General features: G+C 42.2%; 1 protein-coding gene across 1 annotated transcript; it reads right to left on the bottom strand.

The window, feature by feature from the left end:
• Positions 1-305: 305 nt before the first annotated feature.
• On the bottom strand, positions 306-1,691 carry LOC104604259 (putative BOI-related E3 ubiquitin-protein ligase 2). The gene is made up of 2 exons (XM_010268534.3): positions 1,211-1,691; positions 306-1,079 (listed from the first exon to the last, which is right to left on the bottom strand). Exons 1-2 carry the CDS (start codon positions 1,502-1,504, stop codon positions 519-521), a joined length of 855 nt encoding a protein of 284 aa, XP_010266836.1. The 5' UTR covers positions 1,505-1,691; the 3' UTR covers positions 306-518.

Raw genomic sequence — 1,691 nt, 5'->3', positions numbered from 1 at the left:
AGCCACGTGGATTATACGACCAAAGTTGTGGGATACAGGAATCTCTTGTAAACGTTTCGATTTTGCTTTCTTGCTTGGCGACCGGTCGGGCGAGTCGCGATTCCCCGTGTGTTAATATGAAAATGAAGAGGGAAAAGCTTTTGCTTTTAATCCCCTTACCGTTTCATTATTTTCTTCTGTCAATTCAATACAGCACGCCACTGCAGCTGCCGCTGATGCTGCGGCATATGAAAACTTCCAAAAGCTGAGAACGACGAATCAAATCAATGAAAGAAGTAAAAAAAAAGAACTGGAACACAGCCGGAAAAACAAACTTAAAATCTATAAAAGGAAAAAAATAAATTGTCCGAGAAAGGAAATTATGCTCTGTTTTTCGTAATTAAGTCTTCGAGTTTTGATCTTTGATGGGTTGTTCAAGTACAGATGAATCCGAGAGCAGTTCATCCAATATCAAAAATTTGCATTTCTTTTTCCTACCGTCTAAAGTAATTTTTTTTTTCGTGCTTTGTTTTTTCCACTCAGAGCATGAACACCTCTACGCTTGCCTTCTTTGGAGATTTACAGACAGGACAGGAATCGAGGAAGCCTTCACAGGGCTTGCACGAACAGAGATGCCTGCAAGGAAGAAAAAGAACGCACGAAACTCGAGAATTACAGGCCTTGCAAGCCATCTTTTTCGTTTGTTCTTCCCCTTCAGTTCCGATTTCTCTTCCCGCCTCTTCCTCTCTGTCTCTTGCTGCCGCTCCTCCTCTGTTGCTGAACGCTCTATCCACCTCGCAACAAGACTCGGCGTCTTCGGCTCCGGAGGAAAAGCAACAGACGTTCTCTCTTAACTGTTCAAGAGTATTGCTGAGAGCTAAAACGATGGCTTCGTTCTCTCTGGCGACTCTCTGCCATGCTTGGTTCTCCATCTCCACTCTCTTCAAGCAATCTTCGAGTTCCATTGTCTTTTTGGCCGCTCTTGCTATGTATTCGTCCTTCTGTCTCAGTAAACTCTGCGTTTTCGATTCGATTCTCCTTAATAGGATTGCCAGTTGTTGTTTCCTTTGTTCTTGTAGAGTCGATCTCAGTCTCTCGTTCTGTTTCCACCCACCACAAAAAAGTAAAATAAAATAAAATAAAAGAATAAGAAGCAAAATCCCATTTCAAAATTTTTAAGCTCCGAAGAGGAAGAAAACCCAATAAGAATTTGACTTTTTTCTCTTCTCACCTGAAACTGGATAAAACGATCGATCTCCTCCTTCTGTTTCTCAATCTGACCCCTTAACGATCGAGAAAATGCCATGGAAGAATACTCCATTTCACTGTTACCAAAACACTGATTTTGATCTCTCTGTTGATTCCGTAGCTGCTGCTGCTGCATCTGCTGCGGTTGTTGTTGCTGTTGTTGTTGTTGTTGGAGATTGAGATAAAAATCACAAAACCCACCATTGGTATCCATCCATTCCTGTGAGCCATACCAATAAAAGCCAGGATTCCCCAAATACTGAGCTTGAACGGCCATAACCAGAACTAACGTCGAGCAACAAGCACACACACAAACTCCTGAACTACCAAAGAAGGAGGAGAGGAAGCTGGTTAGATGTTGTTAGATCAGAAGAGGCGCGTGATTTCTGTCTTCCAAACCGAACATGAATTTGCTCTCTTGATTTGATTGTGGGAGGAAGAAAACAAAAAGCAAAAGAAAGGGT

This window comes from Nelumbo nucifera, chromosome 6, assembly GCF_055504915.1.
Source record: "Nelumbo nucifera cultivar China Antique chromosome 6, China Antique-T2T, whole genome shotgun sequence".
NCBI lineage: Eukaryota > Viridiplantae > Streptophyta > Magnoliopsida > Proteales > Nelumbonaceae > Nelumbo > Nelumbo nucifera.
The sequence above is the reverse complement of the archived record's forward strand: the minus strand, read 5'-3'. Positions and strand labels throughout refer to the sequence as shown.

Coding starts and splice junctions, on each gene's coding strand:
- LOC104604259 (XM_010268534.3), bottom strand. CDS start 1,504: ATGGCCGTTCAAGCTCAGTATTTGGGGAATCCTGGCTTTTATTGGTAT. Junction 1,080..1,210: donor ATCGTTTTATCCAGTTTCAG/GTGAGAAGAGAA, acceptor GGGTGGAAACAG/AACGAGAGACTGAGATCGAC.